At 41.2% G+C, this 18,514-nt stretch overlaps 1 protein-coding gene across 5 annotated transcripts in view; it reads right to left on the reverse strand.

The window, feature by feature from the left end:
* Nucleotides 1–18,514, reverse strand: part of CDK14 (cyclin dependent kinase 14) — a 286,357-nt gene that overhangs the window by 155,842 nt on the left and 112,001 nt on the right. For all 5 annotated transcript variants that reach the window (XM_089533256.1, XM_089533258.1, XM_089533257.1 and 2 more), the window contains 2 exons: nucleotides 15,402–15,481; nucleotides 5,178–5,272 (listed from right to left, as the gene is read on the reverse strand). In XM_089533256.1, the coding sequence (XP_089389382.1) occupies nucleotides 5,178–5,272; nucleotides 15,402–15,481 (175 nt within the window). The remainder of the gene's footprint in view (nucleotides 1–5,177; nucleotides 5,273–15,401; nucleotides 15,482–18,514) is intronic.

Consider the following 18,514-nt stretch of genomic DNA (forward strand, 5'->3'; position numbering starts at 1 on the left):
TATAGTCCTGATGAAGACTGCATGCCAGATGGTTAGACTCAGGAGTTTTTTGCACAGATTTTAAAAAATGGCTTACCTTTCCCAATTTGAATCCTCTTCTGGGATGCAGCAGGATATTATTGCTTGCATTTTGCTGCCGATGCTGCCTCCCACCTAAAACCCACCTAGAAGCCGTGTCCAGCAGGCTGATTTGCAAAGCCGGGAAGCTCCTAAGTTTGCAAATTGGCAGGAGGTGGCATCGGCGGCAAAATGCGAGCAATAATATCTGGCTGCATCCCAGGAGAGGATTCAAACCGGGAAAAGTGAGCTAGGTTTTTTTAGCTGTGTGAAAACTCCTAAATCAGAGAAGCCAGAGTCCTGAGCCAGCAGGATCTAAAAAGAGTGGTTGACAATAGGGGGGCTTGGAGATGTCTTGCCCATGAGATTGCCATGAGTAGGGTTGCCATAGCGCCGGACCTCAAAACCGGGAAAAATGTAGGACAGAATTTTCAAATGTAGGACACACAAATTGTGTCCTACATTTGAAAATTCTGTCCTACATTTTCCTGGCGATCGCGGCGGGGAGCAGAGGCCAAGCGGCGAGGGAAAGCCTCCACTTAAGGAGGCTTTCCCTCCCCGCCTGGGCCCCGCCGCGATCGGAGGCCAGGATCGGGGCCTCGCCTCGTTCCTGGCCCCAGCGGAGGCCAGGAACGAGGCGAGGAGCCCGGCGGCGATCGCCTGGGCCTCGCCTCGTTCCTGGCCCCGGCGGAGGCCAGGAAGGAGGTGAGGAGCCCGGCGGCGATCGCCTGGGCCTCGCCTCGTTCCTGGCCCCGGCGGGGACCAGGAAGGAGGCGAGGAGCCCGGCGGCGATCGCCTGGGCCTCGCCTCGTTCCTGACCCCGGCAGGGACCAGGAAGGAGGCGAGGAGCCCGGCGGCGATCGCCTGGGCCTCGCCTCGTTCCTGGCCCCAGCGGAGGCCAGGAAGGAGGCGGGGAGCCCGGCGGCGATCGCCTGGGCCTCGCCTCGTTCCTGGCCCCCGCAGGGACCAGGAAGGAGGCGGGGAGCCCGGCGACGATCGCCGCGGCCTTACCTCGTTCCTGGCCCCAGCGGAGGCCAGGAAGGAGGGAGGAGGCTGCAGGGAGGCGGGGAGGTTGGCGCGGCTGCGCCCAAGAGGCGCCGCCTCCCTGCAGCCTCCTCCGCCTCAGGCCTCGCTGCCCTCATTTTCCTCCGCGCGGCCATGCGCGGGGGAGGAGGAGGAGGGCAGCGAGGCCCCAGGGTTGCCCAGCAACCCCGCTGCAACCGGGCTTTTCCCGGTTTTTGGCTGCACCCGTGCCGTGACCAGGCAGGTGCAGCCAAAACCGGGAAAATCCCGGTTGCAACGGGGTTATGGCAACCCTAGCCATGAGTCAAGGCTGACTCAAGGGCAGCTAACAATAAAAGTCCTGAAATGCCCCAAGAAAACTGCAAACATGGAGCAGTAGGTGGGTCTGGATTTCAGTTTATAGGAAAGGGCTCTTGTTTCCTGCATCTTCTTTGTGTTATGTTTATCCCTTTTTAACCTCTCTCATTTACTTGCATTGGGTGGGTTGATGAGAAAGAGGGCTCATGGAGTTGTTTACTTCTTGCATAAGCAAAATAAAAGGAACAAAAATGTAACAAAAGAGAAAAACCTTGGATGAGATTTTTTACCTTCAGTAAGGCTTTTAAGAACAATATATTACGTAACATAAATGTAATATCAAGTTAGAACTAACTTTTAACAAACCATTTTCAACAGAAACATAACTGTACATTATTTAGCCTTTCAGAATATGAATAAATGTAACGTAGTGGAACTTTTTCACTAATTTCCTGGTCTCTGTTTTTATCTGCACCAGTGGCCCAAGCTTCCTCAACTCTTCAGGTAGGAAAAGTCTCACTTCCATCCAAAATTGACCCCTGTGAGTCTGTGTGACAGTCTCTGCCCCACCACGTTAAAAAAAAAAGTCCCTCTGGTTCTGCTTGGCATTGACTTCACGTAAGCCATCAAGTAAATTCCTCTTCGGAGAAAAGTGAAATAAGAAATCTGCCATGACTTATCTTCTCCCTCCATCCTTAATATAGGGCAGTGCTTCTCAATTATTTTCTGTCATGCCCCCCCCCCCCGGAAGAAGAAAACATTTCGCGCCCCCCGCGTGACTGTAAATAGTATCATTTGTCTATAAAATTGTTATAAGTTCACCTCTGCATAACAGAGCCTCGCGCCCCCCCCCTTTACGGAGCCTCGCACCCCCCCTGGGGGGCCCGCCCCACTATTTGAGAAAGGCTGATATAGGGGAAGACTGGGAGACACAGCAGCTGCTCTCTGATTTATTGCTCTAATTTTGAAGTTACCACATTTATACATCCATCTCCCCTTTACAATTACCAGCAGTTTCTATTTTTTTTCCCTTTCTTTCCTACCTCACAGTCCCTTAGTACTTGCTGCTCATTCTTCTCCTGTCATTCCCTCTCTATTCCTTTTGGGTCTCTGGTGTAGACACAACCTCTCCTTGGGATGAACAGGCCATGGGAGAGAGAAGGAGAAGTAACAGTCAGCACCAACATGGGAGATTAGGAAAAGTGGGTGGTAATTAAGGCAGTAGCACCAGAGGAACCAGGCCCGTAGCTAGGCCTTTAGGGGCCCTGGGGCAGAAAGTATATGCAGGGCCCTTATATTTGTTAAAGTTCGAACATACTAGAGTGGAGCGTTCACATGCTCCTGAGTCCTACCGCATGCCACAGGTGCCATCTTGGCACACTGCCCTTTACACAGGGTGCGTGTCAATGAAGTGGCTCGTGCGCCATGTCCAAACGTGTCACAGCACTGCTCCACAGCACTTATGGCAACTCTGTTGCAGCAGACAAAAGAGCCTCATCTCTTTGGGGGCTCCTTTGGCTGGGGCCCCCGAGGCAGTGCCCCGGTAGCCCCAGCCTAGCTACGGGTCTGAGAGGATCTCCCAGTGGGCAGAAGTGGTGCTGTTTGCCATTTCTTTCACCCTACTATCTAAAGCAGTTTTCTCACTCTTCATAATGTTAAGGCAGGCACTGTTCACTTATACAGTTGGCCCTTGGTATCGGCTGGTGATCTCTTCCAGACACACACAGCCCACAGATACCAAAATCTGTGGATGCTCAAGTTTCATTGTCTCCAGTGGTGGCACATGCATGTGGTACACCACCATTAGGGACAACAAAGCTTCAATGGTGGTGTGTGCATATGGCTGTGTCATTAGGGATAATCCCCATTGTCCCCATAAAGATGGCTACACCACCACTAAGGACAACTGAACTTCAGGTAAGCCTCCATTGTCCCTGATGGCAGCGTGTGCACACAGCTGCACCACCATTAGAGACAATAGTAATGGGACTTCAGGTAAGCCTCCACTGTCCCTAATGGCAGTGTGACTGTGTACACATGCCACCACTAGAGACAATGGAAGCTGCCCCTAATGGTAACGCATCAATGTTGGCTTGCCATCCGCAAATGGTTAAATCCGTGGATGGCAAGTCCACAAATACCAAGGGCCGACTGTACAGATATAGCTTTAGTTGCAACTAACACAAGGCAAACCATTCTACTCTACTCCATTCTACTATTTTTTGTTACAAAATATTAAAAGTTATGACCTAACAGTTAGTTACTCAGTTTGCACCTAAATGACACCAGAATTCCCATTTATTTATTTATTTATTTATTTATTTATTTATTTTACAAAATTATCTATTATCGCCTCCAGTGTCATGCCTAAAATGATTTTGCACCAGTTGCCTTACAGTCAAATTATGGCAGATTTGTCACTGGAACGCAGCTCTACTAAGACTCATTAAATGAAAATTGTACAGCTTTATTAACATTCAAAAATAAATACTATCTAAACCCAAAGCTTATCTGAGAGTCATTTGCTTCTTTTAAATTATAATATTCTCAACTCCAGTTGTAGGAATTGGGGATGGGGGTCAATTATTATTTCACATTACAAAATACTGCAGTTAAATTCTGAAGCACTTCTGCACAAATACCATATGTTTGTCTTAAGAAATGTAGGATGACTAATTAGGAGTTCAAACCCAAGACTTCACAAAGCAATGCTCTGAACCAAATTAGATCATTACATTGTGTACAGTGCAAATTGAAGTTTTAATTAATAGCTGGAATCCAAATCAAGGAAAGGCAAGCATGGAGTACAAATTAAATTGATCAAACTTTTTCTGACACTGCTTATTAAAACATAAACTACCAGGTGCAACAATAGACAGTTAGAAAGACTTGCATGTTGCTCCTCTCCATCTCTTTCTAAGCCTTAAAATAGCTAACCACCACCACTCCCAATAAAATAGGTCTGTAATCATCATATAATTTACTATAAGTTACTGAAGGTTCCACTTTACATTACACCAATGTCTACTTCTTTGAGGCTAATATAGTTCAGTCTTGCAAATAGATGCGTAAAATTTATTAGCCATATACAAGACTGCTCTGCCCTTGCTAAGAAAAGAGGAGGTGTGTCTTCTCTTCCTGTTGTAGCAGCCCACTGCATTTATATACTGAGTGCAATGGAGGAAGCTTCCCTTCTGGCCCAACACACTTGGCTCCTATAATGGATATACAGAAAAGACTAAGCACTTCACCTTTTTTCCAAGCACGCAGCCTACACACAGTCATTTGTTGACTATGGTTTGCAGGTGAGTACTTAAGCAGCAAACTGCTATTTGGTATACTTAATCTCTTTAAAATATTTACAACCCATACTTTAGGGTTTAGACCCTCTGGAACCCAGAAGCACACAACACATATTGAAGCAATATTTATATTATATACATGCAAAAATCAAGGTAAACAGACATAAAATTAAGCAAACAATTAAATTAAACGTTGGACCACTTGTGAAATCACAATTCAAAAGAAGGTGGGGTGAAGGATAATAAAAAGCACAACAAAACCAAAAGATCTCAAAGAAGCATAAAACGCCAGTATAACTTAATGCAGTAGGGATTTGTACAACTTATGAAGAACTAAAAATGTACCATACAAACAAACCTTTGTAGCAAAACCTAATGTAACTATTGCAGTGAGCAGTAAAAAACTTATGATGTGAATTATCCAGATCTATTTTACCTAATGGCAACCATTTTGTTTTGTGGCTTAGATAACAGAAAATTAAAATTATGTTGACTTACCACAAACTCAAATACCAGTGTCAATGTCTCTTTTGTGTGAATGATATCATGAAGCAGGACAATGTTTGCATGTTTCAGACCTTTCAAGAGAGATGCTGAAAGACAAGATTTATGGAAAATGCTGTTAATCAACACACCCACTTAAAAAGGTTACTGTAAAAAAGTTTACCAAAAAAAAGTTACATCATATGAACACTTTGCAGATACCCTGAAATCTGGAACATTCCAAAATCTAAGTTTGCATGTCATATCTCTTCCCACACACAGACTCCACACAATTCACCTCTAAATCTACACAAAAACAGAGTTTGGTGCATTTCCAAGTGTAAAACTAAAACCAAGCCTAGATAATTATAAAAGAGAATTATCAACATTTTATTATTTTTTTTCAGAATTTATTATATTTGTCCTCAGACCTGACAAAATCAGTTGGCTACACTGTTCTTTTAAAATACAAATATATATTTTTAATGTTTTAATACTGGAGGATCCAAACCAGTCACTTCATATAAAAATTACATCAAATCTGTCAAATGCTAACCTCAAAACCTTTTCCTGTTGAACCTATTATAGGTTGTGCCCATATTTTATTTTGCTCTGTAATGTATATTTAATGCTCACAGTGTAATGCATATTTAATATGCATATTTAATATTGCTAAGATATGGCATATTTAACCAATGTGACATGACAAGTCATGTGTTGCTACAGATGCCAAAGTGCCAGTGGTAACTTGTCACCTCACACATACATCAGAGAAAGACTAGCATCTACCACTAAGACAACAGAAAGCTAAAGACACTGATCTGCAACTGAACTGTCATATCCAGGTAATGATTTTTCTGTTTCCCCCCACGTTTCACTTCTTTTATCTCCTCTCATTATTTCTGATAGCAGTATTAATTTCAGGATTTTCTATTATGCCCATCAACTCAAAATTGCCAATGAAGTTTATAAAAAGATTTGTATATGAGAAATAATAAGAGAACATGAGAGAGGGACTGAGAAAAACAAATGGGAATGGGAGTATTTAGGGTAATATACAATAGCCCTAGGAGTTCTCATATGCCCTGATTAACTGTACTCCAGAGATAAGGAAGCTCCAACTCCACAGAATGGATGCATGGGTTTTCCTCTCGACAATATAGAGTATCTATTGCAGGTACACTTCCAAGATGATCCATTTAAGAAACCACGTAAACCAAAAATATATATTTTATACCACTTTAATACTTGCAGTAGTCCTTTTGTTATTTACTGGTATGTCATATAGTGCAAATGTTTAAATTTTTATGTGGGGATGATAACCAGACCACTTAAGAAACAAAGAGGAGACATCAATGTAGCCACTTCTAATATCAATAGTCTACAACATTAAGATTTTAGACAGTAGAGAAAGTAAACACTATTGAAGTAAGGGTGCATGGATTTTAAAATCACCATCTTTGGTCCCCAGGGCCTAAATGAGGAAACATTCAGCCTTTGTTCACATGTTTTCTTTCTACCAATAAAAGTCTTTGGACTTCCTTGCTGAGGTTTCAGTTCTAAGTGGTTATGTAAAGGCTATAGGCAATTTACAAAAATAATCATGACCTCATGTAATGTGATGTTAATGATTTGTGTGCTGTCTTTTTATTAAGTTGTTATGTTGTTGTTATGTGCCTTCAAGTCCTTTCCGATCTATGGCAACCATAAGGTGAACTTATCATGGGATTTCCTTGGCAAGATTTGTTCAGAGAGCATTTGCTTTTGCCATTCTCTGAGGCTAAGAGAGTGGGACTTATCATCCAGTAGACTTACATGGCTGAGTGGGAATCCAAACCTTGTTCTCCAGATTCGTCGTCCAATTCTCAAATCACTACCCACACTGAATCTCTTCTGATTTTATATAGCTCTGTATGTAATGCCTTAAAAGCATACCCATGCTCAAAACTTGTCAGGCTTTTCAACTAAGAAACAGCCAATCTTTTGAGCATCTTGAGACATACCTCCCGTTTCCCCTGGGGATTTCATCAGATACCCTCTGGCTTCTGCTTTGGGGAGAGTTGTCACCTCCCCTGCAATCTCTATTATTTAATTTAATTTAATTTAATTTAATTCATTTATATCCTGCCCTTCTCCCAGGAGGGACCCAAGGAGGCTCTGAAATAAAACCTTTAAAATTGCAATAAAATTAAAAACAATTAAAACGTCTATATCCAATATAAAACCACATAAAAATACATAAGTTAAAACAGACTAAAACCCCACCTGCTCTATAAATTCACCCTGCTATGCATTATATACAGAAAGCCTGCTGGCATAAAAATGTTTTGCAAAAGGCCATCAGGGAGGGGGCTCCCAAGGAAGGGAATTCCAGAGGGTGGAAGCAGCCACTGAGAAGGCTCTCTCTCGTGTCCTCACCAGGTGAACCTGTGATCTTAGCGGAACCGAAGATCCTGAAGATCTTAGGGCTCTCGCAGGTTCATATGGGGAGACATGGTCTTCAAATAGCATGGACCCAAGATGTGTAGGGCTTTATAGGTCATGACCAACACTTTGAATTGTGCCCAAAAACGAACAGGTAGCCAGTGCAGCTATTTTAATAAGGGAGTTATACACTCTCTATGATAGCCCTGGTCAGCATTCTGGTTGCAACATTTTGAACCCACTGAAGCTTCTGAACAGTTTCCAAAGGCAGCCCCATGTAGAGTGTGTTGCAGTATTCCATGTAATCAAGGAGTGTGTCACCGTAGCCCGATCTGATGTCTCAAGAACAGGCACAGCTGGTACACAGGTTTAAGCTGTGTAAATGCACCCCTGGCCACTGCTGAGACCTGGGCATCCAGGCTCAGACTGGAGCGCAGGAGCACACCCAAGCTGCAAGCCTGAGGTTTCAGGGGGAGTGTAACCCCATCCAGCACAGGCAAAGCCCCAATTCCCTGATCTGCCTTACGACTGACCAGGAGCACCTCTGTCTTGTCTGGGTTAAGCTTCAATTTGTTTACTCTCATCCAGTCCATAATTGACATCAGACACCGGTTCAGTACAGAGACAGCTTCCTCGGAATCAGATGGAAAGGAGATAGAGTTGGATGTCATCAGCATAACACTGCATAACAGTGTCCCCAAGTCCCATCCCAGAAAGCCAGAAGGATACCATGGTTGATGGTATCGAATGCCACTGAGGGATCCAGCAGGACCAATAGGGACACATTCCCCCTGTCCAGTTTCCTGTATAGGGCATCCACCAAGGTGACCAGAGCTGTCTCTGTGCCACACCCAAGTCTGAAGCCAGATGGAAATGGATCTAGATAATCCATTTCATTCAGAAATCCCTGAAGCTGGGAGGTCACCACTTGCTCCAGAACCTTGCCCAAGAATGGAGTATTAGAGACTGGCCTATAGTTATCCAAAACAGTAAGATCCAGGGAGGTCTTTTTCTGTAACAGCCTCACCACAGCCTCCTTTAGGAAAAATGGAAATCTGCCTTGCTGCAGTGAGGCATTTGTCACCCTCCTTACCCACTCCGCCAGTCCCTCTTTGGCTGCTTTCAGAAGCCAGGGAGGGCAAGGATCCTGTCCATTTCCTCAGGCTACAAAAATTGAAACTTATTCAACAATGCAGGACACGCAGGGGGCAAGATTACATCCACTGGACCTGTGTCAAATACAGCATCCAAGTCAGAGTGAATCTGAGTAATTTTTTCTGCAAAGTGTCTTGCAAATTCTTCACAGCGAGCTGTTGTCTCTACTCAAGCTGCTGAACTGATTGTAGGCAAACAGCTAAGCAGGCAAGGAAAGGAGGACTCCAAATCCTCCCTCTCCCACTGCTCAGATATTAATGGGGTAGGTGAAACAAGATTGCAAGGGAGGTACACTTTAAATTAGAATATTTCAAGGAATGATTTCAAGAGCTAACCACAGCAGATTATTCGAGTAGCAGCTCCTATACACTTCACTGATGTCAAGCTCTTACACACAAAAATGGGTTCTAATGTGTCCATTTATAGTCAATCAGCATAAATATGTTGCAGTCCCTGGCACACTGGAAATATTGCTGATTCCCCCATGTCAGAAAGCTTGAGCAACACTACTCTAACCATCACTCTGCCAGCCTGTCCTACAGACAAAGTCTCTGGTTCCACTCTCCAGTATATCAGGTCCTATAATTTTACAGAATCATTGAGCTGGAAGAGACTGCAAGGGGCATCTAGTCTAACTCTCTGCCATTGTAGGAGTCCAAAGAAATCTGGCACTTGGAAATTTATTGATTGCCCCCCCCCCCCAACAAAAATGCTGTCCATGGAAGAAAACCATACAAGGAGGGAGGAAAAGAAGTCTGGGAGTTGTTTCTCTCTATGACTTGCCCAACCAACTCTCCACTTAACACTGTTTAGGGGAGAAGCTGAAGTACTATATATCCAATTCTGGTCAATAAAGGAACACATTAAGAAGTGAAAACAGTTAATGTAAGTCAGAATAAACAGAACACATAGAGACTTAAAAAGATAAACAAGCATACCCCTCACTCAGTTCTTCAAATAATCTCTATGGTGGGACATGGGAAGACATTCTGGGCTGTTACATAGATGAAATGCTTCCAATCCCTAAGGCGTTTTACAGACTGCTGCTGCTCTTTGCTCCGCGAGGGAGTCGCAGCATACAAACCGCGCGACTCCCTCGCGGAGCAAAAAAGAAGCTCCAAAATGGAGCTTTTTCCTGCGGCACCATTATGACGTCGCGAGGTGCCCATGGCGCACTCGTGACATCATAACCGCCGTGACCCGTCTGGACGCTATGCGTCCAAGATGTAAAAATGGCGTCGGCCGTGTGGAACGGCTGCCGCCATTTGTCACGGACTGAGTCCGTGATAGGGAAAGGGGCGTCTAGAGAAGGCACCCCTTTTTTAAAATGGGACGTCCTGAGGACGTCCGAAATGGCGGTCTATAACCTGCCATACTGTGATAAAAGGTTGGGATTAAGTTCTAGGATGAAGTGTCCTTTCTAAGGCAGGACTTCTGCATCTTCCTATAAACCCGCCCTGCCTGCACTGACTTTGGACAAGAATAACACTGGCTTGCATTAAGCATGATGAATGCTAACCATGGTGCACTTTTAATCAACATTTAAGGTAACTTAGAAATGAATTCCAAATACAAGTAAGCACTGAACAAAGGGGGGTACAGATGGGCAGAAAGGGGTGGTGAGATGCTCCCTCTTTCTGCCCCGGATAGAAGCCGCAGCAGACAAATGCTGCGGCCTCTGTGAGGCCTAAAAAGAACCCACTCCTTGTGCGGGGCACCATTGCTGCCCTCGTGAACAACAATAACATCCATGCAGCAATGCGCCACCCAGATGTCATCATTGCGTGCCCCGTGTAAATGTTTGGGTGCCAAGAGGGTACCCATGGTGCATGGTAGGGCTCAGGACCATGTGGATGCTCTGCTCTCCTGAGCCCTACATTCAGCCCCAGGGCAGTGCAAAGTGCCAGTCTGTACTGGGTCTTAGTTAACATATGGTTAAACACATACATTAACCATGGAAAAAGAGTATCAGTAAGATTCTTGAAAGAGTATGAACAATCCCAGGGACATGATTAAACCCCTTGCTTTAAATTATTAGACTGTCATTCTGCCTCACTGCACATAGACACAGTGCTAAAGACAATGTATGTACAAGTTTTCTATTCTTCACTGTTCAGGTATCACTCCAGGCCCTTCTAGCTCTTCTTAGTGGTCATTACTTTCTATCGAAAACCTCAAATGGGCCATTACAGTTTAAATAGCACATTCAGCTCACCGCACACTAAAGACTGACGGCTAGCTCTCCTCACCCCATCTTTTATTACTTGTTCTCATCACACTGCCTATGAAGGTGTGTTTGTTTTTGTTGTGTGCACATATTATATATTCTCTCTCTCTTTCACCAGAATGATTAGAAAGCACCACACTCACCACCAAATTATCTCAACTTTAAGAAACAGTTAAACATTTTGATATAAAACAGTAAATTATTTTCATTGAAAGAAACCCAAAATAATAATGCAAGGTTGACATTTATATAATGATTCAAATTGCTTAAAGCATTTTGTAGAATACAGTACACATTACAGTGTAATATTTATTCCTCACAGGCACACTTTAAGGCAAGTCAGTATTTATTATGCCCATATTACAGGCAGGGGCTGGAGGGAAGCTACAAGACTGAACCTCATTTGAAGCTTGCCTAAGGACACACCTGGTAACAAGATATCTGAAATGGAATCTTCCCAGTTCTTAGACATACATTAACCATGTATGTCTACATGGTTAATCACTACACAAGGCTGTTTGCATGAAGATGATTATACAAAATACCCAAAATAGCAGAGCTGTTTCAAGTAAAATGCTGATAATTATTAGACACTTCACAGCTGAACTCATTTGTTTCCACTGCAACTTAATATGTCACAATTATAACAGTTCATGGGATATACACCCTTTGTATCTATTTATTCAATTGTGATTAATATGTTTCATCTTGTACAGCCTGGTGATATGGACAGGATACTTGGTAGAACAAAACCAACCAAGCAAATGCTTGATTCTTGTCCATATTTACTAATTACAAGAAACCAAAAAGGCTTGGGCAAAATGGTAATGGGAAGCAGCAATTATCTTCCCACAAAAACAGCCTGTAGCTAGTTGGAAGGCTTCTATTTAAACTACCCTCCTTTCACTGCACTGACAGTCTCAAATTTCCCATTGTTGGTTTATCAAATATGTCTAGAAGGTACCATGCTGGTTTAAAGAAGGTCTTGCATTTATAGGCAAATAACACACAATGCTATTTCCTCAGTTAATATCAAGGAAGCTAGTTTTGTTCCTAATTGGCGTACAAAGGCAGAATGTGCTTGGGTGAGAGGAGGCCAAAATAATATATATATATATGATGATGATGCCTAGAGATTAATCTCACAAGACAGTGGTACTCATGGACCAAAAATAGATGAGCCGAGCAATAGTGATTCAACCTATTTTGAATGAGGTAACATTTCCCTCTGAAGAATCAGATTTGGTCAGGGGGAATCTGGTCTTCCTTTATCAAATGTATGTTGATGTGAGAACTATAAGCATTCAGTTATCTTGGCGGGGTGAAACTAGTGCATCAACTGTTTTATTTTCTAAAGTAGTCACAAATAACCACAACACAAGCCTTAGATATATGCAAGGTGGATTTTTGCTATGCATTCTAGAAAAGGGTGCATTTGAAGGGTCTCCAGAAGTTGCAGCTGGTTCAGAATACAACTGTAAAGATGTAGGCGAATGTCTGTCAATGGGTTCATGTTACATCAAGCCTGCAACAGCTGGACTAGTTACCAGTCTCCTTCTGGGCACAATTCAAAATCTTCAAGATCACCTTATTTTCTGTCTCCCTCCACATTATTCTTTATGCACCCTAAGATTAAAAGGAAAGGCACTATTCTGTATCTCATTTACAGTGAGCGACTGTTCAGTTTTGAAGCTGTCAGTGAGCTGCTTTTTAAGCATAATTGTGTGTCAGTTGTGATGGCTGCTGTTAGTAACAGCTGGAAGTAGATATTTTCCCTCACCTAAAAGTCTCAGATGTTTAGCAAACCAAGTGAGAAATGAAATAGCACAAGCAGCACTGAAACCACATTAATAACCACAGAACATCTATGCAATTTAATTTGATATTAGTGGATTTATATTATTTTTGCAAAGTTGAAAAAAAACAAAGCACACCTAGCATTTTATTAGCAATCTCATTTATGTAATGCTAATTTGAAATGGCTTTTCTGTCCTCACAGCAAATGTAAAGATAAACAGATGGCTCCGTTTTAATTCAATTCCCCAATGACTTTTGAGCAAGCATCCTAGCATATGATGCAAGAGTCTAAAATAAGAATAAATGCCCTTATTGTTTATCTTGATTCTAGATGCATGGTTGTTAACTATGAGATGTTCTTGTTTTTCAAATGCCATACTATTTCAGCAATTAAAACATGACTAGAAAAACTGAAGGAACAAAGCATGTCCAGGCAAAGGTAGAGGCTTAAGTTTTCACTGTTGAACATCAGTCAAGGGGAAGGAAGTTCATAGCTCTCACACATCTATATACAAATGTGGTGGTTACATACGTCACGTGATAGGTAGTCAAGTAAGTTTCTACAATTAGGACCCTTTTCAAATAAGCATATACAACTAATGCCCTTTTCAATATGTTTAGTAAAATAATGTTTACCAAGAACAAATTCCAAAAGGTTATTTCTTTTGTTATACAAACCATTCAATAAAGCACTTCATGCTAGTTTTCATGGTAAAAAGTGCTTTATATGATGCATCATTGAAACCTGAAAACAGTATTCCAAAATACAATACTTTTCAAGACAAGGTGAATTCCAGAAATTATATTCTAAGGAATTTCAACCATGTAAACTATATATTACCATTAAAATGCTAGCTAAATCTACATTTAAAGTCTCTGAAATAATGAATTAATGGCTCTGTCACACTCACCAGTGCCCTAAGCTACCTATAATAAAATACAATGGAGGCATGTGCATTTTTTGTTATCAGCAGGGGGAGGGTCCAGAACAGTTCTCCCATGGATACAAAGGGACAACTGTATTTATGTTTCAGTCTATGGATAAAAATGACACAAGGGCTGTAGGAGATATTTAGTTGTAGAAATTTAGACCATGTATAATTGATTATGGCTGGAATTTTTTTAATTTACATTATAAAGTTTTTTTTAAATTTAAAAACAGGCAGAATGGTGTGGTGGCCAAGCAGTCTATACTCTGGCCTATAGGTGCCTTGTTCAAGACCTACCAATTACTAATGCTATAATAGCAAATGTGAAACATTTATGTAAAATGTAAAACATAGTTTAAGAAACTATGATCGAAATCCCACTTAGTCTGTTAGAGTAAACCCATTAATCAATGGTAAGTGTTGACTTCGAATTTCACTGTTTTCAAATAACATTTTATGCCCAGGGTGGTTTACAGGGAATAGGGAAACTGGTGAGGAAACACAACTTCCAGATGATTTACAAACCGACCAAGAAAATCCAGCAAATGCTGTGCTCAGCAAGGGACAGGAGAGACCCTCTCATGGCTGCAGGATTTTACCACATATCGTGCAGCCATGGACAAGTCTACATAGAGACCACAGAACACAGTGTTCAAACACAAATCAAGGGACACGAGAGATATTTCAGACTGGGTCAGCCAGGAAAATCAACAGTAGCAGAACATATTATAAACCACCCTGGGCATAAAATGTTATTTGAAAACATTGAAATTCTGGACCATGCCAACAACTATCAGGTCAGAATGCACAGAGAATCCACTGAAATCCACAAACACCTGGACAATTTCAATAGGAAAGAAGGAACCCTGAAAGTAAACAAAGTTTGGCTACCAGTCCTGAAAAACACCAAAATCAGGACTCAGCAAATGTAAATGAAAAAACACCCAGGGTGAGGGGATTCCCCAGCAGACAATGGATCATCAATAGATATCCCAAGGCCTTGCAATTCAACAACAGAGCAATACACAGATTACCATGTAAATCATTTCTTCTTAACCAAGAAGCACAGAGAGAGAGAGAGAGAGAGAGAGAGAGAGAGAGAGAGAGAAAGTGTGTGTGTGTGTGTGTGTGTGTGTGTGTGTGTGTGTGTGTGTGTGTACCCCACTCACTTCATGCCAGCACTCTCTGAAGATGCTAGCCACAGATGCTAGCTAAATGTCAGGAATAAACTCTTCCAGAACATGGACACATAGCCTGAAAAACCCACCAAAAAACCATCTCTTTAAAGTTTGTGTACTTTTCAATACTATAAGCAACTTTGGTGAATGTATGAGCTAGCATTCATGGCCTTTAGCCAAATTAAATTTATTCTTGATTTGGGTACTTCACAACAAGCAGTTCTGTTAACATAATAACCTGAATGTGAACTCCCACTGGCTTTTCTTGCACCTCCACAAATGCATAGTGTCATGTATACCTGATATCAGTTATTACATAAGCCAACAATACAGAAGAACAGATTTGTTTTATTTCATGTGAACTCCCACACAACACAGTCAGTTGATTTTTAAGTAGCATTTCTCCTCCCACAGGGAACATAACTATATAATTTAAGAACCGTAAAGCTCTTCTCTGTCAACAAGAAACTAAAAAGAAGATGCATGCTACAATTATAAAAGAGAGAAACCTAGTAAAGAAGCAAGTTACCTTCTCTGATGGCTGTAAATGGAGTGCCTTCCTCTTCTTGAAGTCTTATCACCTTTAATGCCACCAGCTTTCCATTTACTCTGGAGTAAGAAAAACCACACACCAGACACACATGCATAACTTATGGGTCACACAGCACTTTGATAATAGGCCTTTCTATCTGCAAATACTTAATGTATTTCCATTAAGAATTTCACTTTATTTACTCAAGAAACTAACAGCCCAGTAGCTTTGAAATTTTCAAATTTGCATGAAATTCAATATTTATTTATCTACAACTGTTTTCATTTTTTTTATTTGTTTAGTGAAAAAAGGAATTTGTCTCCAACTAAATCATTAAAATGAAATGTTTTCCAGGAAACAATATACATTAATTACATATTAATAGAAGATAATCATAAAGCTGGAAGGACTACAAGGGTCATCAATCCAGCCCCCTGCTATGCAGGAATACAAAATCTTCAATTTGGGTACTTCACAGCAAGCAATTATGTTAAAATAATATCCTGAGTGTTAACTCATACAGGCATTTCTTGCACCTCTGTACATGCACATTATTCGAAGACATTGTACAAAACATTTCTATTTAACTGTTTCCTGTTATCAGAAAACATAATCAACTTTCAAACTACTCAATTATGAAGCAATTTTGCAAATTTCAACTGGATTGTGTCATTCTACTGAAGGAACTACTTTGCACTCTCTAATTCTGTAAGGTTAGCCTGAGAAACTACCCAGAATATATCTTCAGTTGCAGCAGAGAGCTGCTGGAGGGTGCAAGGAGAATTTTCTGTTGTGTGTGTGGAAGCATATTAGCACAATGTTAGATATGGCCACATGCAACTGGACTATATTTTCATGACCAACTTAAAATTATGGCATCATTTTTTTTATAACCACCATTTAGACATCAAGAGCTCATCCATCCAATGCTGCGCCACTCTTTTTATGAAGATGTTTAAAGCAGGCTTTTAAAAATGTGATTCAAGGGTTTTTTAAAAACACATTTTCAGACAGAAGAAAATAAGCTATCTCAGCTAAAAGCAACATCTGTATGCAGTTTTGCTTTTCCAGCTGTTTCCACTGATGCAATTCTAAATCCTCTCATGCTTCATGAAATGAACAGATGTGGCCATCACAGTATTTCCTTACAGCCAACAGAGAGAAATTTGATATGCTGAAAATTAGCTACACAGGCTATTAAATCTCCTCATTCATCTATCTGGATGGTAATCAGACTTTTTTCACTACCGCCCAGACAAGTATCTTAATCTGTGTCTTATGAGCCTTAGGTTATTAAATGACATTTTTTAAAGAAAAAAATGAATATAAAGAGCATAAGAACAGAAGTGTAAACTCTTTATAATTTTATAGATTAATTAATGCAATTAAGACAAAACATTACGAAGTATAATGGGCCCTTGGTATCCCCTGGAGTTTGGTTCCAGAATCTCTCCGCCCCCCCAAAATGAATACCAAAATCCGTGGATGCTCAAGTCCCATTAAATACTATGGCATAGTAAAATAGTTTCCCTTATATAAAAAATGGCAAAATCAGGGCTTGCTTTTAGAAATTTTTATTTTTTAAAATATGTTCAAGCCATGGATGTTTGAATCTGTAGATTAAAAAATCTGTTGATATGGAGAGCTGACTGTATTTCTTGTCTTTACTACTGCACCCAATGGGCCTCCATGCCCAAGTGGGGATTCGAACCCTGGTCTCCCAGTGTACTAGTCCAACATGCCACACTGTCTGTAACTGTAAGTATTGACCTATAAAGTTGGTTGATTTAATAATCTGACCCATTGTTTTATGAACTAACAGGATCACATGACATTATTAATCTCTTTAGAGTAACATACAAAAGTATACTAAGTCCAACCTAAAAAGCAATTCCTGATTATATACTTTATAACACTATAATTTTACAGAAGAATAATCTGCCCAGTCTTTTTTGTCATGTAGTTTGGGGCCTAGGAACACAACATATATGATACTAAGTTCAAGCTTTTTGCCCAACTGGGCAACAGTTTTTCTACTTACACTGCAGTGGGAAACACCCGGATCCAAGCTCTTTAAATTCAGTCAGATACGCTCCAGCAGTGTGCAGCATATAAACGTCATGCCACTGGAGCACCCAGAAGCCGGCCCATATCCAGGCAGTTGCGTGGCTTGAAGCTTCTGGGCAGCTTCAGAGCGTATGAAGATTTTCATACTTGCCTGTATCGCTGGGAAATTGCCCTCCAAAAGCAGCTCAAAGGGAAAAGCAGGCTGTGTGTGTGAAGGGTTGGAGCGCTCATTAATCACCCTGGAAATGAGGCTCCCTGCTAGCGTTCTTCAATGGTGGCAAGGAAAGCAGAGAGATTGCCACCATTGAAGAACGCTAGAAGGGAGCCTCATTTCCAGGGCGATTAATGAGCGCTCCAACCCTTCACACACACAGCCTGCTTTTCCCTTTGAGCTGCTTTTGGAGGGCAATTTCCCAGCGATACAGGCAAGTATGAAAATCTTCATACGCTCTGAAGCTGCCCAGACAGCAGAGCAAAAGTCTATTTTGGTCCTTAACTCATCATAAATTATACTCTTTGTAGACAGTCAACAAAAACAATTAAAAATAAATTAAAAATAAAACAAATTAGCCAAGTTTAGTAGTAGCGAGAACCTTTGTATTGGGGCAATCTTCAAGTATGTAACACCTCACACCAGCCCTCCAGAAGCCACCACATTTCATGTCCTCTGAAGAAGATTTCTGCTGGCACCCTGATTAGTAGCATTTACTGTAGTCATCAGATTAAGATAATCTTCTGGAAAACATTTAGCCTTTTGTATTTATAATTACATTTGTTTTAACTATGCAAATTTTATCTCTGGTTCTTAGGACTCTGTTTTAACATGCTGACACAGCTTTGGCTAGTTTATGCTTTTACTGTAAATGTTGTGATTTTATTGATTGGTTTTGGTTTTTTTGTGTGTTTATATTTGTAAATGCCTCATAGGGCACTGTCACTGCTATTTAATTATTTTAAATATATAAATAAATAAAGAGTAGTTTGGTGTTTCATTGCATAGAATGGATACATCATTTAAAATCCATGCCTATGGTTGGATAATT

This window comes from Sceloporus occidentalis, unplaced genomic scaffold (assembly GCF_023333645.1).
Source record: "Sceloporus occidentalis isolate IW3139 unplaced genomic scaffold, rSceOcc1.0.p SCAF_7, whole genome shotgun sequence".
Classification (NCBI taxonomy): Eukaryota; Metazoa; Chordata; class Lepidosauria; order Squamata; family Phrynosomatidae; genus Sceloporus; species Sceloporus occidentalis.